This window comes from Silurus meridionalis, chromosome 7, assembly GCF_014805685.1.
Source record: "Silurus meridionalis isolate SWU-2019-XX chromosome 7, ASM1480568v1, whole genome shotgun sequence".
Taxonomy (NCBI): domain Eukaryota; kingdom Metazoa; phylum Chordata; class Actinopteri; order Siluriformes; family Siluridae; genus Silurus; species Silurus meridionalis.
In genome coordinates this window covers 14,826,562-14,853,298 of record NC_060890.1, presented here as the reverse complement: position 1 = coordinate 14,853,298, position 26,737 = coordinate 14,826,562, and the positions used below count along the sequence as shown (strand labels likewise).

At 37.8% G+C, this 26,737-nt stretch overlaps 2 protein-coding genes across 6 annotated transcripts; one reads left to right on the top strand and one right to left on the bottom strand.

Moving 5' to 3' along the window:
• Window positions 1-177: 177 nt before the first annotated feature.
• Window positions 178-7,152, bottom strand: hexdc (hexosaminidase (glycosyl hydrolase family 20, catalytic domain) containing). The gene is made up of 13 exons (XM_046853602.1): window positions 7,021-7,152; window positions 5,085-5,191; window positions 4,885-5,000; window positions 4,675-4,762; window positions 4,358-4,522; window positions 3,212-3,395; window positions 2,971-3,042; window positions 2,233-2,431; window positions 2,044-2,126; window positions 1,807-1,885; window positions 1,201-1,311; window positions 954-1,043; window positions 178-695 (listed from the first exon to the last, which is right to left on the bottom strand). Exons 2-13 carry the CDS (start codon window positions 5,169-5,171, stop codon window positions 497-499), a joined length of 1,473 nt encoding a protein of 490 aa, XP_046709558.1. The 5' UTR covers window positions 5,172-5,191; window positions 7,021-7,152; the 3' UTR covers window positions 178-496.
• A 22-nt stretch (window positions 7,153-7,174) lies between these two features.
• On the top strand, window positions 7,175-23,319 carry sec24c (SEC24 homolog C, COPII coat complex component). 5 transcript variants are annotated; one of them, XM_046853598.1, is made up of 25 exons: window positions 7,175-7,288; window positions 8,862-9,052; window positions 9,299-9,385; window positions 10,114-10,231; window positions 11,629-11,798; window positions 12,000-12,677; window positions 13,950-14,089; window positions 14,719-14,787; window positions 15,603-15,714; window positions 15,821-15,948; window positions 16,377-16,515; window positions 16,638-16,753; window positions 16,845-16,969; window positions 17,108-17,299; window positions 17,384-17,477; window positions 17,628-17,744; window positions 17,896-18,066; window positions 18,194-18,290; window positions 19,409-19,554; window positions 19,643-19,781; window positions 19,880-19,998; window positions 20,109-20,288; window positions 21,030-21,221; window positions 21,305-21,394; window positions 21,588-23,319. In XM_046853598.1, the coding sequence occupies exons 2-25, from the start codon at window positions 8,881-8,883 to the stop codon at window positions 21,726-21,728; spliced, it is 3,732 nt and encodes a 1,243-aa protein (XP_046709554.1). In that variant the 5' UTR covers window positions 7,175-7,288; window positions 8,862-8,880; the 3' UTR covers window positions 21,729-23,319. The 5 variants fall into 5 exon arrangements, with proteins under 5 accessions (XP_046709554.1, XP_046709553.1, XP_046709556.1 ...); XM_046853597.1 differs by having other exon boundaries at window positions 7,200-7,401; XM_046853600.1 differs by lacking the exon at window positions 9,299-9,385 and having other exon boundaries at window positions 7,201-7,401.
• Window positions 23,320-26,737: the final 3,418 nt, after the last annotated feature.

Sequence of the window (26,737 nt, the reverse complement as noted above, 5' to 3'; positions counted from 1 at the left end):
TATTAGAGAATTTAGGTTTTAAAATACAAAAAGAAAATCAGACTATAATTTTATTATTAATTAGAATTAATATGCAATGTTTGTGTGTGTATATATATATATATATATATATATATATATATATATATATATATATATATATATATATATATATATAAACAAAAATATGGTCAAACAAAAATTATAATGTGTTTAATTAATTGATATTAAAAATTAAACATATTCACACAATAAATTCACAGCTGAATTGTACACATTAATTGGTTAATAATAAATCAGATATTAACCGTTTATAGCAGAGAAGAAAGTGCAACCAGATGAGAGCCAAAATATAGCTCAAATAATATTTGGCATTTATATAATGAATGTAAAAAATATTTAGCATATCTATTCGATATCCAGCAATATCACCTAAAATATTAGCAAACAACTATACTCTTCTTGCAATAAAAGATGTATGTTTCTGTATTTATAAAAATGTTTTATTAATTGAAATTTAATGTTCACTGTGAGATTCACTGATGGAAATTCCCATATCATCCAAGGCAGTTTGGAGATCAGTCAGTAAGACTTGAATGGGCTTTAGTACTGGAGTGATATGCTGAGAAACCCATTCCTCCACTGTTGTGTCTGGATAAAGCACTTTCATCTCCTGCCTCACCTCCTGCACCTTGAGCTCTACAGTTTCCAGGAACCTGGTATAAAAATAAATATAAAAAAATGTGAGTCATATAAAAGTTCAAGATTATTTCATAGAGCAGATATCAGAGGATTATAAACAGGGTGTGTGAGCTGTTTGCGCTTCGCTTGTTTTGATGTCCAAATGAAACTGGAAGATTTTTGTTTGTTGACGCCTAGAACTACATGATTAATTATCACTGATATTTAACTGAACCTAGCATTATAAAGACTCTCTGTAAATGTGCATAGTATAAAACCACTTTAAAACTTACATTTGTGCCTGATTCTGAATTTGATGTGCAATAAGTGGGTTGACGGTCTTCTGCTGCCTCTGATAAGGGGAGAACCAGCCTCTCACATACCTAGAAAAAAGTTCAAAAATACATATGAGAAGTTCAGTTAAATATGTTGCAAAGTTGTATAAATGCATTCACATTAAATCCTTTATTAAATCAGTATCATTTTAACATTCTGAACAAATGGTGTTAATGATGTTATGTTGTGATTTGAATGACTTACATATTGCTCTCAAAGTGTCTAAAATCTTCAGACTCCAGCATGGCTGTCAGCTGTACAATGAGTTCAGCAAATCTCATGCCAGTATATGAGCGAGAGGAACCTTGAGACAAACTGAACATACAGGTACAACAGTAAACAAGTGAACAAAACATCTGAAGTAGCATGTAAAGTGATTTCCAATTCTAAAATATTTTAAAGCAATATGTAGATTAAAAATATGGCAAATGTATAACTCAATATATTCCTTCATTTTAAAATTGTTATGCAGATATTTCGCTTATGCAAAATGAAAAAAAAAACCCACACAAACACAAACAAACAAACAGTAGTTAAATAAGCATGTGGTACTGCTTGGACTGTGATATCATTCTTTTTATTTTATCATTGATGTGTCCTGAAAAAATGTGGCAACTTTTCATCAAAATTGTTTAAGTAAAATTCTTTCATTTCTCCACAGAAAGTATTTTCTCTTCTTTGTTGGATCTCTAGGGGGAAATGGATGCAACGTGAAAAAACTTCCTAAGTGTGATACCAGTCCTTCACCGGGGAGTGAAGAAAAATCATAATTTCACTGAATGCCCAATATACATCATTAACATTTAATACCTCTCTATATCGCCAACTTCAGTTGTCTCTGTGCCAAGTGCCTCCATCACCTTGTGCTGTGCTTCTTGAGTAAAGCTTCCTAAAGACAACGCAAAAAAAAAAATAGCTATGAGCTCTATTAAGTATTCTTTGTCTCATTTTTGTATTGATTTATAAGGCATCAATGGTGCTGTTTAATGTTTTATAGAGTAATGGTACAGTATGTACTCAAAAAAGGTGCAAATTGTACAGACAGACCATGCTGTAGAGTCTGCAGACATGAGGCAAGAGAGTGCAAGCCAAGAGGTATCAGTTCACATAGAACAGACAGATGGTCATATCTAGATATAGATAAGTATAGATATATACACATAAACATACATCATTCAGAATATATTATTTTAAAATATCAAGATTCTTGGATTAAGAATCTAAACAGCATGGTACCTTTGCCAGCCAGTGAGTGCAATGCCCTGTAGATCCACACCAGGTGAAAGACCAGACAACACTTTTAACCATTGAACATGATTGTCCACATGTCTTTGTGTGCTGGTTACACATGTGTATACAGTGGTGGAGCCTTTGAAAGAACTCGCAATCCACTGCTGGGATAAACCTGCTTCTTTGTATTTCTCCATTAGCATAACTGAGTGGAGAGAATGGATGTTTTATTCATCTTTAAATTGTACATTCTCCAATAATTGCTTAATTATTAATTAAAAAAGTATTTATAATTATACAGCTGATTCCGTAACAGCAGGAAATTAATAGAATAAATAAATGCGCAACAATGGTGGGAAATGTAATGTGGGCCTGATTATTGTACCGAGTCTTTAAAAAGGTTTAATAATGTTTTCTTTAATTCAGACTGAATTGAGTTATATATAGATATAATTAAGGCTATGGCAATATTCTATACAGATTAATATTGGCCAGAAATGCTAGAGCAGTATCAGGCCTGACATGTTTTCCTATCTCCAATGTATGTTTTATATATGAACACAAGATGATTTTTAGCATAAGTAAAGTATGCATTATAATGGAAAATCATATACTGGAATTGTACATATACTGGAATAGTATATATTATAATGGACAAAAAAAGGGCAATGGGGCACACAGCTTTTAAAATTAAAAATAATAATAAAATAAAATAACTGCAATCATTAGCAAAAACAAACTTACTATTGTGGGCCACATCCATTGTAGGACTGTAGTCCCACAGCATGGGCTGCACAAGTCCAATTAGGCCACTATCTAAAAATAAAAAGATACAGTATATATTCAATAACTCTACTGAATGATCTTATAATTGACAAATGCATCACATTTACAGCATAACTGTTAATGTTACACTGTAACAATTCTGTGATCTGATACAACATACACTTGTTAACATTACAAAAACGGCTTAACGCAAGTTTACCTTTAATGGTGTCAGTGGTCATGTGCCTCAGCATGTCGTCCCACATTATCACACTAAGGCTGGGGTAAGTCTCCTTAATTCCTTTTGCCACCTTAGTGACATGATCAAGGAACAGCTTTTCAACATTGTGACCTGGAACACTTAACCACTCTTTCGACTCCTCTCCTTGTCCCAGCATGTATACCTGAGAAAATACGAATAAATTGATCCACATTCATCTTCATTAAAGGATATATCCTACTCTGGACTGCTTCTTCTGGGCTGCAACAAGATACAGACCATGAGAAGAAAATGTAATGCTTGACACATTGAACAAAGGCAGGAGATAGTAAATGATCATTTATAAAAAATAGGTCAGAATCAAAAGCAGTTAATGGAAAATGAAAATAATCAGCCAGAGAGAACCAAAAGTTAAGTATTTTCCGAAAACAGCACATGGAAGCTTCTACTTCTAGAACACACCAATTTACAACTAAAGGATAACATAACTCATAGCTAATAAATACATTACATTCAATGTTGTGGAAAATCCTCAAGACAAGTAAGTTCTCTTTATCATTTAGCAGCTATACACAGTGGATTCTTCTGCAGCCTCTGTATTTTTTTTCACTTGTAGTTAATTAAACAAAAATCACAGCTTGTCATGTTACAGAGAAACTGCAACACAATAGCCTCTATGTCCGGGGAAACGCTGACTGTTGTAAGAGCTCATACTGAAGACTCCTTCCATAAATACAAATATAAACATCTCTTTACAGAAAGCTTCAACTGTCTATTCAACATAATGTATAAGGACTATGTTTTTTTTCTCGTAAAACAACAATAAACAAATAGTATTCATTTATTATTTGCCTTTTGTTAAGATTGTTGTGTTTCTAACAAATAAGTTCATGTGAACAAGTGACAACATTAGAAAAAGTATGTTAATATAAATTTTGGGTTCATGTACAGTCAGCACTAGTCAAGTCAAGTCAAGTGGCTTTTATTGTCATTTTTACTATACACAGTGGTACACAGTACACAGTAAAAACGAAACAACGTTCCTCCGAAACCTACTCAGGGATGTGATGTTCTGAAAAATTAATCAGTGCTTTTTGATCAATCATATTACAGAATAAACAGCTCTTTGTCAAACTTGTGCAGTACCTCGTCTGCCCCAATGTGTAGAAAAGTGCTCCTCGGGTGAAGCCCCATGACTTGCTGCAGCATTTCCAGTATAAGAGTAAGTCCTTGCTTGCAATGTGGGTTCAGGGTTCCCAGACAGTGTCTTAATTCTCGCAATTTGCTGAAGGTGTTGTGCTTTAAGACAAACTGGCAGGAAGAAGTAATACAAGCCAGTGTATGTCATGAAAATAAAATCATCACAAACTGTCTATGTAGTTGTACCACATGCAAGAGTTAATCATCTATATGACATCAGGGATTTTTTTCAGGACCAAACATTTTTCACCTCTCTCACTCACTTCAAGGTGTCCAAATGTCTGCACTAGAGGAATAACCTCCAACCCTCTGGAGTAAGCAACATCCTGAATGGCAATAATCTCTTCTCGGCTGTATGTGAATCAGTAACACTGGTATCAGATAGACATCAATTGGATATAATAGCTCATATCCCTGATGGAAATTCGGGTAAAACATACGAAGATAAGTTTTAAATACATAAGTCTTTTTACCTGTAGGGTGGGTGAGATTTGGACTGAAGGATCTTCAGCTCTCCTTCATAGGGAAACATATCCTCATATTCAATAAGGATGCCATTTGCACCAAGATCAGCAAAAAGGTGAAGTAACTGTGGATGAAAGTGTTAAAGTAAGATCTACAGGGCTGTACTAAGACTAAGCAACATGCAGAAAAACATCTGTTCTTTCTGTACCTCATGTAGATAGTTAATTCTTGGAGGCGCGCCTTTTAAATCCAAGTGAACTAGTTTTTTGCTTCTTGACAATAAACAAACATCCATGGCAGATCCTGTTGTGTGATCTGTAACATAAACATTGTAGAAATGCATGGGTCCTGACATGTATTAGTATATTTAAACATTTTTATTGTTTTCTGCACAAGCCTTATGTCAGTTTTTTGTATAGTACTGATAAGTAAATACAGATGACATGACTGCAACTACATGTCTAAATATGTGACTGTTATGTGTATACGATGTATGTGTACATAATAGAAACGTTTGTTTAAACTGCATTTTCTTGTGAGGATCAAATATCAAACATTAACAATACCCCATGCCAACCAGGCATGTCAAGCAAGAAGGTATTTACCGTAATTTCCGGATTATAAAGCGCACCCATATATAATCTACACCAATGTACTTTTCACAGGCTTTAACGCAAGACACGTTACTCAAAAATAAAAAAGCACGAGTTTTGGAAACCTGTCTGTGCTTATATGATTTCTGTTGCAACTGGAGTTAGCGAGCTCTCCCATGACCCAGACTCAACGCGCTACAATGGCTTGTATCTAAACAGTAGCCTACCAAGAAAGTCATTGTTCACTGTCTTCCTCCTTCCTTTCACAACTATTTCTTTTGGGAGTTTTTCTTTTGGCATCGTCGTGCGTTTAAAAAAAAGTTTTTTCTCCCGTAGCCGTGCAGCTCAGAACACAGGTAAAGGTGCGGTTTTTTTGATTCTGTTCGGAAATTTCATTGGTCTAATGTTGTGTCACTAATTTTAATAAAATTCATAAATTAGCCGCTTCGTTGTTTAGGCCGTGGGGTTCAAAGCGTAGGAAGAAAGTAGCAGCTTATAGTCCAAAAAATACGGTAGATGGCACAGTGATGCAACAGGTAGCATTCCCATTTCACAGCTCCAGGGTCTGGTTTAGGATTAGGTTTTATGTCTTTTTTCAGTGCACGGTCTTATGGCTATTGTGTGTTCCATGTAAAGGTTCTCCCACTTCCTCACGACTCATGAAAACATTTCCCTGTGAAACCAATAATGTATACTCTCTCTCTTTTTCTCTCTCACACATACATCATACATACATACATACATACATTATAGATAGATAGATAGATAGATAGATAGATAGATAGATAGATAGATAGATAGATAGATAGATAGATAGATAGTGGCTGAATCCCAATTAATTTATTATGCTTTATATATTTTTGTCCATGAATATGTATTAAATTATTCCCAATAGTCTATTCTAAGTATGTCTCCAGACCTGAACGCTATTGAGCAAGTGACAAGCAGCTCTATGATGTCATTATGGAGGAATGAGAGAGGATCCCAGCAACATGTGCAGCTCTGGTAAATTACATGCCCAAAAGTATTAAGGTAGTGCTACATAACAATGTTGCTCACACAAAATAATGACACTTTGAACACAGTTTTGACATGTTTATTTAGGGTGTACGCACTTTATTTGCCAGTTATTTTGACAATAATGGCTGTATGTTGGACAGTAAACCTGTATTGCTATACTAGCTGCACACTGACTACTCTAACATATATCCAAGTTTCTTTTCTCTAAAATAAAAAATAGTTGCTGAAATGTGAGGGTTGCACTCACTTTTGATCGATCAATCCATCCATTTAAAGAATTGCAGATAAATGTAAAATAAATATCCATCCATCTATGTATCTATCTATTCAGAGCTGACCAGAACATCACATCGGGTCTACTTGTGTAATGTAACACAACATATTTTTGAGAATGTTTGCCCCTGGACACTATAAAAATATGACGATGATTGCATCATTAACATACTGATGTCCAGCTCGAGTCTCGAGCGCAGCAGGCAAAACTATTTTATTATAAAAAGAAAAGAAAAACAAATCTGCATCTGTACATACCGTCGTCTCTAAAGATGAACCCGGAACTCTTTGCACAAACACTGGTAGGCGTGCATGGTGTATAGACGCGCTAGTAGGTCTCTGACAGATGACGTAATAAAAGAAAACAAAAAAAACTATACGCTCACGGAACCGGAAGTGGACGTGGCACAAAGTTGCTATGCTTCCGGCGCGAATGTCATCGCGGTGCTAATGCGACGGCTGGAGAAAATCGAGGTGGAAAGAAAGGGATTAAGCAGGCGCTAGTGGTCGATCGCGATCCCGGGAGGTGACTGCTGTGCTTCTCCTCACTACAGAACAATCTGCGTAGATCTCTGTGATCCGCTAAAAGGAGCAGATTCCCCGCTGGAGCGCTTCTTAACGTCTCGGTTTAGAGTGGCGGTAAGAGGGAAATGTCTGCCTGCCCCTGCCTGGCTCTGGGCTAACAGGCTTGCTAACGTTAGCGTTTCTTCTACCTGGCTTTAGATCATCTCCACCTGTTTGACCAGCCTCCGGGCTGATTTGTGATGTCGCGTTTGAAACACTGGCTGCTTGATTAGCTGTTGGTTTTTTATTTGTTGTGTTTGGTTAAAGATCTCTCGCTGTCTTGTCTGAAATCGATGCTATCTGTTAAAGGCCCGGTGCTAGTCCTGAACCGGCTTCAGGAACATGCCATCATTACATGATAATCCTGAGTATTTATGCAGCGCACATTCATTATTCCTATTAGCTCTTTTATATATAGATATATAAACCTGTCCTGTTAGCTTGCTCGGCAAACATATTAGCTTGCTAGTTGTTTAGCTAGCTCAGGGTGTTTCTTTTTACGCAACTGGTTTCCAGTGGCCTGGTGTACTGGGGAGGTAAACTACTAAAGTTTGCTAGTGAACTGTTCAAGCTGAGTAGGTGATTTGTGTAAAATATTACTATATGTTACTTGTATGGATTTCGATGTGGTGGGTGTGGAAAAATATTGATACAAAAGTCATTTTTCGGCAAAAGACAATATTCATCACAATAGCCATAAAAGTTTATTTTGAGAAACTACACACACCAAACTGCTTACAGTGTTATTTGTAATGTTTTGAATGTATTTCTTGATCTAATTTGGATTGTGAGGGAAATACACGTAATTTCATTGCAATTAAAAAAAGTTCAAACACTACATGTGATATGTGAAATAACCTCACAATATTATGTTGTCATGTTGCCTATTCATATATCTAGTCAACATTTTAGGTTAGATTCATATTATGTGAGCATTAATATCTGGACATTTTATTTGTTATTGGAAGTCTGCAGTAATCCTACTTCGAAATGTAAAATAACTGTGATACCAGGCAATTGGTTCTCCCATGCTGCTTCGTACCTGGTGTAACCAGCGTATGATTTCAGTCAGTGAAGCGTTACACACACGCTGGCTGCTGTACAGTGTTACAGTGTCGATAACATTGAATTATTCAGAAGTCCATGTTGGGTTGGTGCTGCTATAGTATCCATCATGAAGCGTTTCATGATCAGATCTTTTTTTTAGTTTAGAGATAGTTATAAGGTGTTAGTTTTATGACCATTGTAGAGTCCACTTTTATACAAGATAGGTGGTGGAAGGTGTGTATTTAAGACAGTCTGGTTTTGTTATAATATAAATGTTGGCTGTGTGAGCAGTACCTGCAGGTTTTTATTGTTGATGCACCTCTGTGATAAGAACACCTTGGGTTTTTTTTTAAAGATCTGTTGTAGAAGAGAAAGCTTTACTTTTTTGTATGTTAAAACCAGGATTTGTCAGGTTTAGCAATTCTGGTCTTTCAGAAATAAGTGTCCATGTCAAATGTCCCGCTCAGTGTTTTTTCTCTTGTTCTCAGGTTTAGGGATGAACTGAAAATGAATGTCAACCAGGAACCTCATATGGCCTCTCCTTACGGACAGCCGCAATCTGGCTACCAGGACTACCCGCAGTCTGGTTATGGGGGTCAGCAGATGCCTGGGGGTTATTCGGCTCAGTATGCGCCATACAACGGGCCTGCCTCTAATTACCAAACAGGTCCACCTCAAGGTAATTGCAAATATACAGACAGATTATGTAATAAATACTAGCGATACTTATACTATACATATCACGTTATTTAGTAGTTTATATGGTTATCTAGGTCCTCTAATAAATCAACAAGCAGTATTGAGTTTGATCATCATGCCCCTCTCAATTCCTGACTTTTCACATGTGCCTTTTTTTTTTTTTTTTTTTTTTTTTTTTGTGTGTGTGTCTATCCCAGTTTTTACTGCTTTCTCTCTTGTATTGCAGGATATTCTCCTTATGCAAGCTTTCCCTCTAAGGCTCTTGCAGCAAACTTAGTCTCTGACCTGTCCTCTTCCTCTCCTCTTGACTTGGGTAACTGTTTTCATTATGCTCAGCAGGCTTTTGTTCTCACCGTTCTCCCTGGTTTCTACTGAGTGTATAGTATAGGACAGCTGCTACATGTCTCACCAGCAAACACGCACGATTCTATTATAGCCAAGTGTCCTTATAAACGGATCAGTCAGTTTGTCTCTCACATTCCACAGTAAATTCCTGTCTTCCCCCTTTTCCTTCTTCTACATTTGCCCTTTCCTATTCTCATTTCCTTACTTTGCCTCTACCCCATCTTTCTATGGAATAAAGATGAAATTTGTAACCGGGGCTGATTCACTTGTCCTTCAAATGGCTGACTTACTTCTTGCCACCTTCTCTCAATTCATTCTAATTGCTTAGCTATATGTACAGAGATCACGCGTCTTTTTGGATTTTCACTTAACGCAGTATTGTAAATGTTTTGAATAATCTCTTATTAAGCTTTTGATTTTCCAATGTCTAATAAGCTTTAGTTTGCCTAGTGTTAAAGTTATTGCTGATGAGCAGACGAGGATTCGAGCTCACAAAAAAAAAACATACTACAAGAGAGATTTTCTAATTTATTTCATATGAAATCTGGTCTTGTAAATATAGCTCACTTAAATTTATTTTGCGAATGTCCTATTGTTTCGAATATTTCCATTATTTCAGCGTTTTATAATCAGTCATATACAGTGTTTTTGAATATTTAATGGTGAATTTCAAAATTATAATATACTTTTCTACAGGCATGAGAGGGCCCCCCACCTCCAGTGCACCCCAAGCACCTGCAGCTCAGCCATATTCACAGTTTGGACAAAGTGACATACAGAATGGACCACCATCTATGGGTGCACCTCCGCAAAGGTCAAGATTTAGTGTTTTCCTTCTTTGTTTTATGTTTTTTAAACAGCTTGTTCACGTAACAGAACTTGAGTGCAGAAGTCAAATGACTTAAGTCAGCAGTAGTGACACTTCCTCACGCCTGGGTTGACAAATGCAAGCAATTTGAAGAATAAGCTTGTACTAATGCAAGTTAGACTTGTCTAATATTGTACATTTTGCACTCTTTGACAACTCGTAGTAATATTTTCTATGGATTCACTACGGAGTACTTTTCCATAGTATGGTGTTCTACTTCGTGACAAAAGACGCAGTTGATTTGTGGGATGCAATTCACTCTCCTTGGGTGATAGCTGTCATATGATAGGGAAAAGCTGGCCTGTTGGTGGAAATTTTTATCTATCTATCTATCTATCTATCTATCTATCTATCTATCTATCTATCTATCTATCTATCTATCTATCTATTATATGACAGCTAGATAGATAGATAGATAGATAGATAGATAGATAGATAGATAGATAGATAGATAGATAGAATCATTGTGGAAAGCAACAATTCTAATTCTCAAATCCTGAGTTCTTAGCCATGAGGTGCCATGTTAAACATCCAGTGGTCAGTATAAGAGAATTGTACTCAAATCACCAAATTTTAACTGCTCTGATACAAGATAAACAAATTTGTATGGTCCTGTCAAGCAGACAAAAACATGAACATGGTGAACAGGAAATGTGGCTTTAAATGGTTACACGAAGCACAGCTGTTATTACTTAGGATGTACTCACTTTTGTTTGCCAGGTATTTTGACAGTATTGACTGTATGTTGACAGTAAATCTGTACTGATCAACAAGCTACTCAAAAATATATCCAAGCTTCATTTCTATAGTATTGTCCCTTAGAATAAATACAAAAATTCTGAGGTGTGTGTGTGTGTGTGTGTGTGTGTGTGTGTGTGTGTGTGTGTGTGTGTGTGTGTGTGTGTGTGTGTGTGTGTGTGTGTGTGTGTGTGTGTGTGTAAAAATTAATAAATAAAAATATTGTGTGTATATTATGTATGTATAGATGAGTGCCTGTTGCTGTATGAATATGATTAGTAATTTGATCGCAGTAGCCCAATAGGTTTATCTCCCGGAGCATTGCAACAAACACACCTACATAGCGTATTATGGATCATGTTGCACTTGATGAAGTTTCTAAACCATCTGTTTTCCAGCCCTAGAAGCCATTGTCATGCTTTCCTCTTCTTTAACACAATGGACATGAACTGACATGCTATTTCAGTGTCAGGGAAAATACTTTATTTAAACGAGCATAAATGGTCTTATTATTTTTTTCAGCTTTGATAGTATAGTTAGTATTTGCCAAATTCTGATTTGCCATTCAAAGTATTTTTTTCTCTTCTCCTTGGTTTACTGTATAGGCCTTCTGTTTCTCAATCATTCGCTCAAGGTGCAATGCCCATGGCAGGTCCTCACCCTGCATACAACCAGCAGTTTGGAGCACCGCCCACTAGTATGCAGCAGCTGACTAATCAGATGGCAGGCATTCAGGTTGGGTCTACTGTACCCTCCTCAGCTGGCCCCGGCTATGGTAAATACTTGTTAGTTTACTCAAATGAAAATGATTATTTTAAAATGTATTTATTTTTTGTATAATTACTGTAAATAGATATACTGTAAATATGATACACCAGCTCGGTATACAGGACAAGAGGAATTGGAACACAGCTATAGTTTTGATAAAACAAGTGGTTAAATAATTGGTGTCCTTTTCTGTCATTATTTTTTTTAGCTCTACCTGCCATCTCACAGGCTCCTGTTTCAGCTCCTCCATCTTCTTTTGCCCCCATGTCTCCTGTCCCTGCTCAGCCCCCACCCACCTCAGGTGCACCCCACCCACCAGCTCAGTCCTTTTACAGAGCTCCTCCTGCTCAACAACCATTCCCACCTTCAGCCCAGCCTTACCACTCTGCACCTGGTCCCACCCAGCTCCCGCCTCCACCTTTGACTTCACAGCAAACTTTCAGTCAAACCTCTCCCCTTTCACAGCCTCAGTTTTCCTCAGCTCCACCAACAGGCCCTACTGCATCTTATGGAGTTCCACCTCCACCAGTGCAAACCTCTCACCCTAGGGCACCTCTTCCCACTTCCCAGCCTGCAGCTTTCCCAGGAGGGCCTCCTCCCACCTCTTCCTCATCTCAGTACTCAGCAACCATGCCCCCTGCATCACAGCCCTCCCTATTCCAAGCAGGTCTTCCTCCACCCACCACTGTTACTGGATTTCCACCCCAAGGACCTCCCAGGCCTCCACACTCAGGCATGCAGGGTCCCCCTATGGCCTCTCAGTTGCCTCCAATGTCCCAAGCGAACCATGTGACTTCTCCACACCCCGGAATGTTGCATGGTCCCGCCGCTCCCGGAATGGCACCACCACAGCCTGGGATGCAGGGCTATCCACCTCAGCAGAATGGTGAGTCCCTGAATATTTATAATGAACAACTAGAACAATGGTTACACTTTCTAACTGTAGTAATAAAATTTGGGAATTAGTGCTAATTTGACACTTTTTCTGACGTTTTCCAGGAGATCCTATATACCCAGGAGAATCAAAAATAATAAAATAAAAAGTCATGTCTTCATGTCTGTTCATTTGCAATATACATTGAACTATGGCTGTAGCTATCGATTATTTTAGTAATCGGGTATTCTACATATTATTCCAGCCATTTCTTTATTAAAGAGCAATTCTAAATATACAAGAGAAAATTAGATGGGTCTCTTAAAATTTGTCATTTGTTTCCTTTTTAAAAAAATTTACATTTTATTGCTGAAATTGCATACAAGAATATCTGTGAGAACTAAACCCATTCAGTGCATTTAATTGCCCTATTAAATCAAAATACAAATATATAAATAAAAAATCGAAATAAATTTCTGACTCTTTTATAAAAAAAAAAGGAAAAATAGCGTATGGTTTTTTTTGTTTTTTGTTTTTTTCGTTGTTTTATTTTGAAACGATCCCAAACTTTGAAAACGTTGTCGTTTTCTTTGGCCTAAATATATATACTTTCCCTAATTCTGAATATTCCTCGCAATTCTGTTTTTTTTCTCACTTTTCGTAATCATCCAACATTTCTGGTGCATCTACCGGTAAATGTTGTCGGCCTGAAGTTTGAAGCTGTTGATGTATGAACGAGGCTCCTCTGCTTCATCTGTCTTGTTCCGTCTCCTCCAGAGAGATCAGACTCTTAGTTTGACACCAAGCGATTCTGTTGAGTGTAGGCCATTTTAATTTTGAATGTGTAATGCTTTCCGGGACTACACAGGGGATGACGCTGATTGCGAGGGGAAAATAAAATTGGAATTACAAGAAATAAAGACGGAACCTTTTTTTTAAAAATGTGGCAGAAATGTGCTTCTGTGTTAACCAGTTCAGAACGCTCCAGAGTTTAGCAGGTGTTGCATCAGTAATGATGGTCCGCTGGGAAACACCATGCTCCGTGTGTATTTAAATGAACTAAATGAAGCATATAAAATTTGCCTTGACGATTTTTTTTGTATTCGAATTATTTGAGTTACTCAAGGAATTGCTTCAGGTCTACATTGGACTGAGAATCTGTTCTGAATCTGTGCTGTTTTTACCTCATTGATGTTCACTGTATATATGTCTCCTCTAAATGGCAGTGAAGGTTGTTAGTAATGTGTGTGTGTCTGTCTGTCTGTCTGTCTGTGTTTTATTCAGGTGCGTTTGGGCAAGTGAGAGCTCCTCAGCCTGGTTATGGTGGACAATATTCTGGGCAGCAGGGCTATGGAGCTCCACCCCCTGCACAAGCCCCTCCTCCTGCAGCAAAGAGACTGGACCCAGACTCCATTCCCAGCCCGGTACATGCACATTAAATCAGTAGAACACATGTACACAGTCTGTCTGACAGTCACCTTCTCTGTTAAGCACATGCCTACATTGTATGTCCATTGTTTAGTTTTTTTTTTTTTTTTTTACCCCACATTCTACTCTCTTTTTGTACAAACAAGTACACCCACAGTAGCATTTGATATCTGGTCTAGTCTTTGTTATTTTATTGCTTTATTGAGAGTAATGGTTCCAGTTATGTGCAGTGGTTGTGTAAGCTAGGCCATGCTCTGGAGTCCCCTGTGTCTGATGTGCATGCACCATGGCGGAATAACAGATATGCAAATCCGGTGGAGATTTTGAGCTTAAAAAACTTTTGCTTGAATATTGCATGTGTCACTGGCAATATTTGCATCCTCGTTTACTGGTATCGCTTTCTAATGTAATTAATCACTGTTTTTTAAAGCTTGAAAGCAGAGGTAACTGTGGTTACACATCTGTTTTATCTTCTCTCTGCTCTCTTTCTGTTTTTTTTTTTTTGTTTTGGCTTTTTTCTCTCTCTCTCTCTCTCTCTCTCTCTCTCTCTCGCTCTCTCTCTCTCTCTCTCTCTCTCTCTCTCTCTCTCTCTAAACTTGCTGGACTAAATTGTTAAAATATAAAGCAAGCCTCTGACATACCGCCTGTGCAGAAAACAAGACATAGAATAGACCCAGACGCTATTCCCAGCCCAGTAAGTGCCCTGTGTCTCTCTGCATGTCTGTTGTTGCATTAATCTGTCTCATTCTTCTCCTCTCAGCTAATTTCCTATTAATGCCAGTGACTATCAATCTATTAAACTGTCTTTTTATATATGCAGTAATAGTTTGTGTATAATAGATCAGTTTGAATGTTATTAGTTGTTCATTTTTTCAACTGGCTTAGTGTTTTCCCATTCACGGTGTAGTTTTTGTAGTTGGTGTGTTATTCTAAAAACTCCTTTCTTCTTGATTCTCCACTAAGTCACATTACAGCAATCACTGTTTTTCCACACATGGGAATGGATTTCACTGATAGCTCTTTACATATGTTTATAATTGTTATCATAAATGACAGCTGTCTAACACAAACAAAAACATGTTGATGAACAGTACCAAATGAAAAAGATCTGTTTTTCACTAAGCAGCACGTCAAGTCGAAGTCACGTTATTTAGATTTAACTAGTCATTTATTTTTATTTATTTTTGTATAGCTCTACGCACTGTTCTACCTTTCAGCCACTTTCTGACTTCTAACGATAATGTGATGACTTTTATCTTTCCTCTATTCTAGAAGATACCCTAAAATCTCAGCAATAACATTTATCACAGGATTTGATAGTTTGTAGGTTGCTGGTACCCACTCAATCTTGCCCCTCCCTCTGTCCTTGCATGCTTATTCAGCCCTTGCATGTCTGAACTACTAGATGAGTGAAGGGTGTATGGATTTGTATATATGCATGATCCATTCTCTCGTTGTGTGTTTTGAAAGGCGTGTGCATAGTTCAAATGTATGGTGTTGTTCTCTCAGATTCAGGTGATTGAGGATGACAAGGCAAGCAAAAGCAGTGAGCCTTTTGTCACTGGGGTCAGAGGTCAAGCCCCACCCCTTGTCACTACCAACTTTCATGTTAAAGATCAAGGTAAGAAGTGTTAGTAGGCTCCATTCCTTTCATGTTGACAAAGACTGCTTGTATGTTAGTGGACTGTTTGCATTTCTGTGTTGAATTTTGTGTTTTACTTTTAAAGGAAATGCAAGTCCACGTTTCATCCGCTGCACAGCATATAACATGCCATGTACCTCTGACATGGCCAAACAGTCCCAGGTGCCGCTGGCTGCTGTCATCAAACCGCTGGCTACTCTGCCCCCAGATGAGGTGATGCACTAGTTTCATTATTATGTATCTTAACCCAAGGCCCTCCACAGTATAGTGTAACTAAAGATTTAGAAAACAGTAAAGCATAAAAAACAAACATGGGATTACTGTGGTGTGGTTTTGGTAAAAACGTCAAAGGATTTCTATAAGTCATTCCCTGTAAGCATGTTTTTTAATTGCTGTAGATACAAAATAAGCCGCTTAGACTCGACTGTGTATTCCAAATATAACAGTGCAGTCAATGGCCGATTCAAAATAATTATGCAAATTCACATAATCAGGACCATGAGTAAAATGGGATTTTAATAAATACCAATTTTCTTGTATAAATGCATGTACAAATAATTTATGCATTAATCTGTTTGTATCACCTTTTGACTGTTTAAGTATTGATAATTAACCAGTTGTCTCACATTTGTTCCTTTTAGAATCCTCCTTATATAGTAGATCATGGGGAAAGCGGTCCTATTCGCTGTAATCGCTGTAAGGCTTACATGTGTCCCTACATGCAGTTCATCGAGGGTGGAAGGCGCTTCCAGTGTAGCTTCTGCAGCTGCGTCACTGAGGGTGAGTTTTTTCAGTATAACTTTTATTTCAGAAAGTATATGGATAGACTCAAAGGGATGGACTGAATGATCAACTGAATGTTGTTATATATATATATATATTTTTTAACTCTCCTGTTTTAGTGCCTCCCCATTATTTCCAGCATCTGGACCACACAGGGAAGCGTGTCGACTGCTACGATCGACCCGAGCTGTCTCTGGGCAGCTATGAGTTTGTAGCCACAGTTGATTATTGTAAGGTGGGCACTCAGATCCTAAGGAGCTATTTATTGGCAAGTACAGATGCCTGCTATAGATACATTCACACTGTCGTATCCTTGTTGATTATAGAACAACAAGATTCCTCAGCCACCAGCTTTTATCTTCTTAATTGATGTGTCATACAATGCTGTGAAAAGTGGCATGGTGAGGATTGTATGCCAGGAGCTCAAGACCCTGCTGGACCATTTACCCAGGTACAAATTTTAAACCTCTGGTCCAAGATCATGTTTTTTCTAGTATAGTATTTTGGATAGTTAGGCTTCTGTCACTGATTAAGGCACGCTAACTCCGATGCTTCATTATCTTAAATGCTATGTATTTTTTAATTAAAGGGAGAACCCTGATGTGGAATCCAATGTACGAGTAGGCTTTGTAACCTACAACAAAGTGCTGCACTTCTATAATGTAAAGGCATCTCTAGCCCAACCTCAGATGATGGTGGTTTCAGATGTGGCAGACATGTTTGTCCCCTTGTTGGATGGATTCCTTGTCAATGTCTCAGAGTCCAGGGTTGTCATTGAGAGGTTAGTTTAGTCTTTTGTTAGAAGAAAATATTAATGGGTATATTTTCAACTGATCTTCTAACATCCATGGTGTTCTCTGTCCAGTTTGCTGGATCAGATCCCTGAGATGTTTGCTGACACACGAGAGACGGAGACAGTGTTTGGCCCTGTTATCCAAGCTGGACTGGAAGCGCTTAAGGTATTTGATATGTCTGTGGAAAATAATAGCTTTAATCTCATTGTAGTTGAATTTGCTATGAAATTGATCATATGGTCAGTATTATAGCTTGCATTTATACTCTGTATGTAAAAGTGATGTTAAAGTTGTAGACTGCTCTGTGTGTCTCAGGCTGCAGACTGTGCTGGGAAGCTCTTTGTCTTCCACACATCTTTGCCTATTGCTGAAGCACCAGGCAAGTTGAAGAACAGGGAAGACAAAAAACTGGTTGGAACAGACAAGGAAAAGGTACTTTCTCTTTAGCTCTGTTATAGTTTCAATTCCTTGATTTAAATTGGGACACGTGTTTTGTTTTCACAGACCTTTTTTTTTTTTGTTTTTTGTAATAAAATTTCATTTCGGAAAGTTTGATTTATTTTTCCCCCCTTTCATTTTGCAGACCTTATTCCAGCCCCAAGTGAGCTTCTATGCTAATCTGGCAAAGGACTGTGTGGCACAGGGCTGCTGTGTGGATCTCTTCATTTTTCCTAATCAGTATGTAGATGTGGCAACATTAGGGGTAGTGCCCACTTCAACAGGAGGTTCCATCTACAAATACACCTATTTCCAGGTCATTAGAGCAATTATGTGTTTATTTTACTGGATTTTTAAAGGCCTGTTGGATGCTTTGGATCTTTATTCAGAAAGACTTTGTAGATGTATGTGAAATATGCATAGTTACATTGTATGTGTTTCAGGCTCAGGCTGACCAGGAGAGGTTTCTGAATGATCTGAGGAAAGATGTGCAGAAGCAGGTGGGATTTGATGCAGTGATGAGGGTCCGCACAAGCACTGGTGAGAGGAACAAACTTTTTCTATTTATACACCGTGCTCATGTTATTCAACCCTAACCAGTTTAAACACTATTTAAATTAAGTGGTTAGTTTAAGTGTATTCTATTCCAAAAGCTTTCTAAATGTTTGTGTTATTTTTTCATGCTGAATGCTAGTTACATCTAGTAACCGATTTCCATGCTGTTGAAGTACAGGCTATGATTATTTGACACAGTTTTTGGATCTTCGGATGATGAAAAATTTGCACAGCCAGGATGTGCGCATCTCCTGCCTTGTGTTTCCTTACTCTTGCAAGCGTTTAACAGAGATCAGTTGTCTGTTTGTTTTTTTTTTTTTTTTTTCCTGTTTTAATGGTATATACTTCACATCCCAATTTTAGCTTTGTCTCTATCCTTTTTATCCGTGTCACCAGAAACTGAAACAGAGCACGTCAGGCTCTGCCCTCCACTCAGAAACCGGCGCTTGTGCATGCACCTATTGCCACATACATATATATTTTAAAGTTTATACGTTACGGTAGTGTAAATGGCTCTGTTTTGCTAAATTATGTACTGTAATTTACCAGTTTACAGTTTACTACCCCATGCTGATCACCATTCGTTAGGACTCATGGGTAGGCTAGGCCATGTCTCAGATCTTTTCAAATTACAATGGTGTCCTTGTAACGCACCTTCATTGAACGTCGGGGATTACATGTATATGCCTTTCACAGTTTCATCAGTCATCTCATATCTTTTTCACTTATACATTGTTAGACTACAAAAATAAAACCATGGAAATTATTTGCAACACAATGAAAATAGTGGCTAAATTTAAAAAAATTATGTTGAAATGTGCATAATGACCATCATACAACAGAAAATATGTACACGATAGAATCACAAGTGGGCAGTGAGGGTCCACTTATAATGCCAGGTAAGCAGCTATGCATCTCGGCTATTACTCACCCACTATCTATTCGCCTGATCACCCAGGGCACGTTAATGCTGGCTGTGAACTTGGGATTAGTTTTTAATGACTTGGTCTATCCGAGTCCCTGCAGGCATAATGTTTAAATTAATAATGAAATTGTTGCTCTAATATTGATTTGAGTTTCTGTTTTGTATCATGCTCTGCCAGGTATCCGGGCCACAGACTTTTTAGGTTCATTCTACATGAGCAACACCACAGATGTAGAGCTGGCATGTCTAGACCCTGACAAGACTATCACAGTGGAGTTCAAACATGATGATAAGCTCAGTGAGGAGACTGGTGCACTTATCCAGGTATGTCAGAAAGAGAGAGAAGGTATCTAACCATTGTTACCTTTAGTAACTGATCTCAAGCTCTGTATGTGTGTGTGTGTGTATACAGTGTGCTGTGCTGTACACCAGCTGTAGTGGTCAGAGGCGACTCCGGGTCCACAACATGGCAGTGAACTGCTGTGCACAGCTGGCTGAATTGTACAGGAACTGTGAAACAGACACCATCATCAACTTTTTTGCTAAGTATGGTGAGTAAGACAAAATCCTGTGAGACAAACGCCTGGTACTTCTGTTTTTTGTATGTAAGAAATCTGATTAATTTGGTTAAAATAAAATTTGTTTATAGCCTACCGCAGTGTTCTGAACAACCCTACCAAGAACGTGCGAGACAGTCTGGTGAACCAGTGTGCACAAATCCTGGCCTGTTATCGAAAGAATTGTGCGAGTCCATCTTCAGCTGGACAGGTGAATACAGCTGCCTTCCTAATGACCACCAATAGCAGTGTTGCTGATTAACTGTATAGCAGTACAAACTGCACTCATACACATTTCTAATTCTTTGGTTTTGTGTGTAGCTGATCCTCCCAGAGTGTATGAAGCTGCTTCCAGTGTATCTCAACTGTGTACTGAAGAGTGATGTTCTGCTCCCTGGAGCTGACGTCTCCCTAGATGATCGCGCCTATCTGAGACAGCTGGTCAGCGCCATGGATGTGGCAGATAGCCATGTGTTCTTTTATCCACGACTGCTTCCAGTGGTGAGACACACACACACATGCACGTGTGTAGAAACAGGCACATATTCATTATCAGTGGTGACAAAATGATAGATATATAAAAGATTACATACTGAATAAATATGAATATTTTTATACGTGATTAATAAAAATACAGGTAGTCCCTGACTTATGATTGAGATGCGTTACAATGACACAATTGTAACTTAAAAAAATCGTAAATCGAGACATGGCGAAGTCTATCCACGAATCATAAAGAATGGTAATCAGTATGTGGTAGTATACAGTGAACTGTTAAATTTCAGTACACAATTTAGCAAAACACAGCCATTTACACTACCGTAATGTATAAACTTTAAAATATATATATATGTTTGTGCCAGCGGACTTGTACACGAGCGCCGGGTGGAGTTGGACACGCTCTGTTTCAGTGTCTGGAGAGGACAGAGACGAGAGTTATCGTATTATTATAAGATCGAAAAAAAATGATTAATTCAGGGACTACTTGTTTATAAAGCTTGCATCTTACAGGTATAAATTAACACTAGTGAAGTTCTGAATTTTTCCAGAATTTCAGTACTATTGACATTTGAAGCTTTAAGTAGTTATCATTCATTATAATAATGGTTGTATACATTTCTGGCTTATGATGAATCAATGTATGCAGTGACATTTATGTTTGATAAATCTATATATGTTTATTATAGGGCCATAAATGTTGATGCTTTTATTTTTTTATTTTTTTATTTTTTTTAAATGTAGCACAAATTGGATTTGGAGAGTGAAGCTCTGCCTGTGGCAGTCAGAGACTCAGAAGAGAGGCTCTCTAAAGGAGGTATTTACCTGCTCGAGACTGGCCTGAACCTTTTCCTTTGGGTTGGGGTCAACACCCAGCAGGAGCTTCTTCAGAACATCTTTGGCAACCCTGCTTTCAGCCAGATCGATCCTAACATGGTACAGCTTGCAGTAATCTAATATTAGTAGCATTGTATATGTATTGTGAACGTAGCTCATATCAGACTCCTATTGTACCGTAGACGTCTTTGCCGAAGTTGGAAAACCCATACTCAAAAAAGCTGAGGGGGATTATTGAGTCTTTCCGCGCACAGCGCTCTCGCTTCATGAAGGTAAATCTGCCAGGAATGACATATTTCCTCTTTATTTAGCAACCACTTCCCTGTTCCATCATCATGTCTTTAATAATTTGGTAATTGTATGGATTATACAGTTTTTATATTGTGTTCAGTGAGTGGAATTCTGAGTAATTCTTTTTCTCTCTCTTTTTTCTTTCTTCTTTTTTTTTTTTTTTTTTTTTTTAAGATGGTGGTAGTGAAGCAGGAGGACAAACTTGAGCTCATCTTTAAGCATTTCCTTGTAGAGGACAAAAACAACGGCGGTGGGGCTTCTTATGTGGATTTCTTATGCCACATGCACAAGGAGATCCGCACCCTCTTGAGCTAGGAGAAATCCCTTTGCCATTTTTGACAAACCAGTTCTGTCCTCTTGTCACTTTCTCCCCTCTTCTAATGTAATGTTCTATAAAGTGCAGGAGAAAAATCAGTTTCTCTTTATGCTCTGTCACATTCTGGTGTCTGTCCGTGATTTGGTTGGGGGGGGAGTGCGTGTGTGTGCGTGTGTGTGCGTGTGTGTGCGTGTGTGTGCGTGCGTGTGCGTGTGCGTGTGTGTGCGTGTGTGCGTGCGCGCGCGCGTGCGTGCGCGTGCGCGCGTGTGCGCGCGTGTAAGGGAGATATAATTAGAGTGAATGTTGGTGTGCATGATTCGGCATATGTATGAGGGATGCTATTGATATTTCCCACCACCTCCTGATATAGTAACAGATTATCCAGCACAGCTGCTGTAACGATCACTTTATTTTGAACAAACACTTGAGTGCACAATTAACAATGTGTTAATTAAAAATGCAGATTAATAGGCTTTAAAAGTATGCGCATGTGTGTGGACTGTAAGTGAGGGAACACTGCCACTGTAGGTGGAAGTAGACGGCATTAATCATTGAACCCGATTTTCTGAAAAAGATCCTGACAATTAGAAATGAAGTTTTTTCAAATAACTTATTGTTTCCTCCATTAAATTTTTGTTGTCGTGGGTGTTTTCTTTACTACATCATTGTGTCTCATTTTTTCAATCACTGCCTATCAATCTTTCCATTTCTCACCCATTGTTCTTTGTCTTTGTGGGATTTTTTTTTTCTCATGTCCTTTATTGTAATCGTTATAGGTTTTAAGACTGTACACAAACCCTTTGACGTTATATGGGAAGCAGAGTGTTTAAGTGCACTGATCACTGTTCATACATCAAACTCTTCAGATGTAACACTCTAAAATTCTATGCATATGGATGGAAGATCATGTAACCAACAAGCCTATTATATCTAAATGAAGAGGGAACAGAATGCATGCTGAGTTAACTGGGCATGCCAGAAGCTGTGATACAGTGTGAGCTTTGAGAACAGATGAAGAATTCTCCTATTGTGGAGAGGGTATGGGGCCGATCCGAAAGCTTTCTGACTGGTCCGGATGATGTAGTTCAGATTAGCCAGCTGGACGGGAGGTTATGCAGTCGAACTTTTCTTAACGAGGATGGAAGACTGTAGTCCAGATGGCAGCCATCTTCAAAGAAAGCTTCAGTACCTGGGCTTATATTACAGGAACAGCTACACATACTGTTTCTTTGTTTCTACTGTGTCTTTGGGGTTTTTTTCTGTTTCTTTTTTTTCCTTTCACTTTTTGATAAATTGCTAACCTGTACCATTTTACAATCCGCTGTTCATTTTTAAATGTTTTGATGGTTATAATCCTGGAGCAGGCGAAATCAGGCCCGGACTTCGGCACTGGCTTCTTTTCTTTCTAGCGAAATAACCTGTGTACAGTGAAGGCATATGGCAAGAGTAGCGGGAGGGGTTTAGAACTGTCGATTTCTAACCGATTTTCAAGCATGTGCAGGATTGTGACCTGAAAAGCAATCAACAATGAATACCTTGTCATCACATGTATTTACATGTACAGAATTAAAAATCACATTTTAAACATGATGCTCAGTTAGTGTGCTTTGTTGGATTTACTCAGCAATGAAAACATGTCCACTATTCCTACAGACATAGAATGAAAGTGCTGCATCTCTCTTGTTCTGTCTTGCTTTCATTTTCTCGTAGTTTTATGTTTTCTAATTATGTTTGGCCGAGTACGTTCTGCAGAGCTCAGAGTTCTCAAAGCACTGGAGCTCGAGTGTCTGAATGTTTTTCCTACTGTAATTTTCAGTGTTTATATAAAAGATCGGTCCTGATGATATTCCTTAGAGGAAGTGAGGGATCTACCTTTGATTACTGCCCTTTTTAGATTTCGTTTTCTTTTTCATTTCTTTTGTATCTGACTTGTTCCTTTCCATACGCATCTTCTCCTCACAATCATTGTTTTGTGATCAGAATTCATGACTCATGTCTTATCTTTGCCACCTTACAGCAAAATAAATGTATAAATCAATTTGTTGGTCGACTCTTCCAAGTTGATTAAAATAATCAGCACATCAGGAGGCAGCCTGGTGTAGATAATCCCTCACGCATCATTGCTTCTGAGCTTCCTTCTTTATGTACATGGTTCCCAACCATGTACATACTGTCCTGCACATTTGTGTTTTCTGCTCTTCAATCACACCCATCAGCTATCAGCATTTCCTGAGTTTACAGTAGGTTGTTAGCACGGAGAAAGAAAAAAAAAAAATCTGCAAGACAAAGGGTACTTCAGAAACCTGTATTATTGAACAAATTGTAATATCAAAGAAATGGTTTTCCCACAGCTATTTGAGTAATATCTGACTCGTATACCATATGCATATTAGCATTTTTCTGCGTTTCCATACACATATGTTGCCATCACATCTCTAAACCGATGCTTTGTATGCCAGTACTAAGTGTTTCACTGATTTACATTAAGAGCTCTCCACCTCCAAATAAGCCAAAGCAATGGCCAATTTTCAAAAATGATAAGTCAAGGAAAAATTATATGACTAATTCTGTAACTGTAATAATCTGCCTTCTTGTCAATCCTCAAGTCAAGAACAGTTTTCTACACATCCTGCCTAGTCTTATTCTTGTTGGTCAGTTCTTATTTAAAGTATGTGCTAAGCAGGTCAGAAGCAGTTTGATCAACAGTATAGTGATGTTAACATTAAAAGCTTTCCTCTCCCTTTCTGTAATGCTTTTTACTGTAAATGCTGTCTCTTCCTTTGTCACCTTCTCCTGTGCCTGTAGGGTTGTTGATTAAATAGGCACATGCTCAGCTACTCAAATTCTGTTTCTTTTCTCATATTTATGATGCTCAACATACACACTCGCTAGATACACTATATGGATAGAAGTATTGAGACACCTGACCTTTCCTGACATATGTGGTTCTTGTCCAAACTGTTAACACAGTGCTGGAGGCACAAAATCTTTGGATGCGGTATAATACAATTTTGCATTCACTTGAACTTGGAAACCCAAACCTGTTCTAGCATGGCAATGCCCCTGTGCACAAAGCGAGCTCCATGAAGATCTGGTTTACATGGTTTGGAGTGAAAGATCTTGAGTGGCCTGCTATAGAGCTCTGATCTCAACCCTACTGAACACCTTTGGAATTAATTGGAACACTGACTGCACCCCAGGCCTCCTCACCTACATCAATAGCTGACTTTAACACCCTTGTTGATGATAAACACAAATATTTACAAGCACACTAGAAAATCTAGTGGAACAACTTCCCAGGAGAGTGGAAGGAATTATAAGAGCAAATTCCGACTCAATGTGGAATGCAATTCTCAAAAATTACATGCCAAACTTATGACTAATATAGTAATATAGCAATATAGTGTACCTTTAATGTATTGATTAGAGGTACACTACCTTTATTTTTTATATCTTGACAAAACTGCAGTGAAGCACTCAAGTTTCTGTTTCAGTCTTCTTTTAACATTTTTCCCAAGCAAAGCTGCGTTGCTCAGTCTCTTTTTATTTAAAAGGCAATTAATGAAGCAGAGTTTCAACAGATGGAATCAGTTCGGTGAGAAACAGAGGTCTTTCCATTGTTTTTGCAATTACTAATTCGCCTTGCAGGCAGCAGGCCCTAAAACCGACACACCTCGTGCATTCCATTCATTAAATCCAAGTGTGTAGGTAATATGTTTCCCACAAGCAACACTATTTCTGTAATCTGACGCAGAGCTGTGTGATAAGCCCACTTTCTCCCCTGCCTCCTGTGTAATTTGTTTAAAAAGCTGATCACTGGCCACACACTTATTATTCATTTCACTGCTTGTTTTCAGATGTTTTGTGGCAAATCCTGTGGTAAGAAACAGAAAATTGTTGGAATAGAAGGTGATTAGAACAAGCTGTGCATCACTATGGAAGATTTTCGAATAAAGTGCTAATATGAAAACACAATCATTAAAAGCAATACTGCTATGTCTCATCCATTAATCTCCAGCACAACTCACATGGTCATATCTTTGATTCTGCTGCACTGAGAATGGTCCACTACCTCAAACATTTGTGTTCATATCTGGTCTGAGGGGCTGACAAATTGGAATAAGCTCTGTGGGCAGCATTAGGTGCGTCATTGTGTCCCCATATGGAAATGAGAACAGCTCGAAGAGTGTGCCTTTAGGACAATAAATGGGAATGTGGGTGAGTCCTTATATGGAAGTCTTAGGACAATCGGATGGACAATATTTCTTAAAGGATATTAAAGATTATCATTCTCATTCTGAAGTTTGAATAGACGAGCAGCCTGTAAAGAGAGTTTCTATCTAGTATAACTGCACTAGGACATTTTACTGTTTGTCATGCTTTTTTCTCTGTGTTCATTACATACTGAATAACAGTAGTCAGTGATCCAATCCTGAACTTTTGATCATGCAATTGTGCTTAATTGAATCAAAAATTATTGTGTTTATTTGATTAGTGTTTTATAATAATAAGAAGATAAAGAAGTAAATTAGTCATCATTATTATTGTTTAGTAATTAAAACAAATTTAACAAATAATTGCAAATAATAATAAAAATAAATAAATAAACAATTTACTCATAAACACATTAAGGTGTCTGCAGTTTTTCTTTATAGTTAATTGAGATCCTGGCTAGAAAAAGTAAAACCCTAGTTTTAGAGCATATTCATCAGGTGAATGGTTTTATATATATATATATATATATATATATATATATATATATATATATATATATATATATATATATATATATATATATATATATGCAATTCATAGTATAATATTGAATTATACAATGCGTTTTAAAGTATAGGTGCTGAAAACCTTAGACAGTTTTGGGGAAAACTGTCAGTGAGTTTTGTAGTAAAATAAGCCGGCTCACTAAAAAGATCTGTAATGTACATGACTAATACATGGTGCCGGAAATGAAATACATCAATTTAACCCATTTGTCAGTCATGTATTGTAC